This window comes from Anneissia japonica, unplaced genomic scaffold (assembly GCF_011630105.1).
Source record: "Anneissia japonica isolate Jap-2015-1 unplaced genomic scaffold, ASM1163010v1 scaffold287778_len1315358_cov176, whole genome shotgun sequence".
NCBI classification, from domain to species: Eukaryota; Metazoa; Echinodermata; class Crinoidea; order Comatulida; family Comatulidae; genus Anneissia; species Anneissia japonica.
Window position 1 is genome coordinate 1,236,072 of NW_022702824.1, and position 2,702 is coordinate 1,238,773.

At 34.3% G+C, this 2,702-nt stretch overlaps 1 protein-coding gene across 1 annotated transcript in view; it reads left to right on the top strand.

Moving 5' to 3' along the window:
- The first annotated feature begins 432 nt into the window (after positions 1 to 432).
- The window catches only part of LOC117104065, a 6,871-nt gene continuing 4,601 nt past the window's right edge, over positions 433 to 2,702 (top strand). The window contains exons 1-3 of the mRNA XM_033244722.1: positions 433 to 569; positions 902 to 1,018; positions 1,831 to 2,010. Of these exons, the coding sequence (XP_033100613.1) occupies positions 907 to 1,018; positions 1,831 to 2,010 (292 nt within the window). The 5' untranslated portion in view covers positions 433 to 569; positions 902 to 906. The remainder of the gene's footprint in view (positions 570 to 901; positions 1,019 to 1,830; positions 2,011 to 2,702) is intronic.

Genomic DNA, 2,702 nt, shown 5'->3' on the forward strand with positions numbered 1-2,702 from the left:
TCACTGTGATAGACTGCACAGTAGACTCTTACAACCAATCGTAGCTATTGCTATCTTGTTGCTCTTTCAAAAACATGTTACAATTGACCTATAATTATTATTGTAATTGTAAGGTTATGCAACTTTGAAACTATGATTTTTAAAACAGGGGTTTGTAAAATGAGTTTCTCGCACGATTAAAATCGAAGCGGTAGGCCTACTGGGCTTGATCTACAGGAGCTCGTGCTTCGTACAGGCGATTCCATTTCCCCATAAATCCCACCAGTAAATATGACTGCTCCTTTATCAAACTTAAGTAGCTAATTAAGTATGAGGGCGGTATTTAATTATTTCTGTAAAAGCTCAATGCATGAATGATTGCAAAGCTACAGTAATCGGATGAATCAACTCTGCAATAAATCATAAACAAAGGAACCAATATTGATTATTGGTGTTTTTACACCATAATATTATCTCGTTTGTAACTTCGCTGTTTTCGAACGATTGATTAACTTGTCTGAGTTCGTCGACGTATATTAACCACGCACGCAAAATGAATGTCCAGATTTGAAATTTAAAAACAGGAAATCGTAAGTTTTATTTTGAGAATTGTTAATAATAATAATAATTCTTACAAAAATAATACGCCTGCAATATATTACATTAATTTTGAATAATGTCTTCTGAGTTAATTAATATCATTAATATCGAGTAGTATGGGATGGTGTGTGTAGGTGTGGTTATGTGTGGTATAATATCGCTCCTAACAGACCTCAGGACGTTAGTTTCAGTTACAATAAACTAGGATACAAGACAACTGTGGAGGATAAACTACACTTCGCCAATAGATAGACCATCGTTGTGTAAGTTGGGAATCATCATAGTTTTATTGGGTTACTTTAATTTTGTTAATTTGATATAGGGAAGATGGCGGCAAAGGGTAGACTGTGCTATGAGTTGCTGTTATTGATGTTTGTAGTTCAGGTTTGCCAGACAGCACCTGCTACAAATGCACATAGGCGACGGCGGCGTTTCACAGGTAGGCCTATTAGACAAAAATAATTATTTTTACTTCATATTACATCCATCGCTGAAGCACATTCTGCATTTATTTTTAATGTAAAAAGATAATAACATTTTTATTTTACTATCTTATACAATAATCAAAATTAGGCTTTTCCATAGTCATCATATAATTATTCATGCCGTCATCATTGCTTTATCACAATCAACATCGTCATTATTATCATTATCATCGTGTTATCGATATCATCGCTATCATCACCATTATTCGACATAACATTATCAATATTACCACTACCTCCATCTTCATCCTCATCATCATAATCATCATAATCATCATCATCATCATCATCATCATCATCATCATCATCATCATCATCATCATCATCATCATCATCGTTTATGAAGAGAGAGACTATTACCACTGTCACTATCATTACTTATACCACCACCACCACCACTACCATCATCATAGTTACTACCATAATCATCACCAACCATCGTCATCATCATAATCATCATCATCATTATAATTTCATAATTATTTTAAGTTCATGGGCCTCTGTATATCACCTTTGCTGCAAGAGGCGCCCACTATAAATATAGTTCAAATAAATAAATGATAAATAAATTATTATCATCATTATTTTCATTATCATGATTAATTGTGTAAAATATAAATCATCATCACCATCGGTAACGTCATCATCGTCATCATCATCATATCGCTTTGTAATCAAACTATATATTTTGGTTCTAACTTTTCTCACAGCAAATAATATAATAATTAAAAGACTGTATCATTTTGTTTTTTAATATTATTTCCAGCGATGCTAAGGGATGGATTTTGCGGTAAGCCACCAGCGTCATCAAAGGTTGGAGTCGACTGTGAGCTAGAGGCGTTACTACAGTCACAGTGTCTCTTTGATACAGACTGCGAAGGAGTACAGAAGTGTTGCCCACACGTAGATTGTATTGATATGTACATCTGTGCTGAACCGTTAACACGTAATGCCACAATAGGTTTTTAAGTTCTCAAAGAATTTCATTTTGTTTCATGTGATATTAATTTGGAAGGTTATATCTTGATAAACCAATAAAATTTAGTAGACTTACTTGCTACGTTTTAGCTACGGTTTTCGTAGCTTTGATCTCGTGAATGACGTAATGTTAAAGGCAAAGAAAAGAAAACAGACAAGGAAATCTCTAAAGCCAGTGTGAGAATACCATATGTGATGAGTGATAGATTAAGAAAAACCCTAAAAGAACACAAGACAAATTTGTACAATTTCAAAAAGCAAGCTCAGAGAAAGCCTAAATCACCCTAAGGTCAAAGAAAAGTGTCGTGTCGCTTATCGAGTGGGTTGCCACAATTCTAAGAAAGTTTACGTAGAAGACTGGAAGACCATTACAAACCAGAATTACAGAACATAAAATCGATGTAAAAAAAATACTACAGGACCAGGAGTGCTTGTAGACTCACAATCTCACTTCCTGCACCAGTCAGTCATCACTGATCATGTTGTTATGACGAATCACATTTCCCGGTTTGATGACACCAAAATACTTGATAAAGGGACTACGTCATCATAAAAAAAGATTAAAGGGACACTATTTATTAAGAAAAATGAAAGAATCGGTTTGGATTATAAAGACTGAAAACAATATCAACACAGATCAAGGTGGACACGAACAGCGTC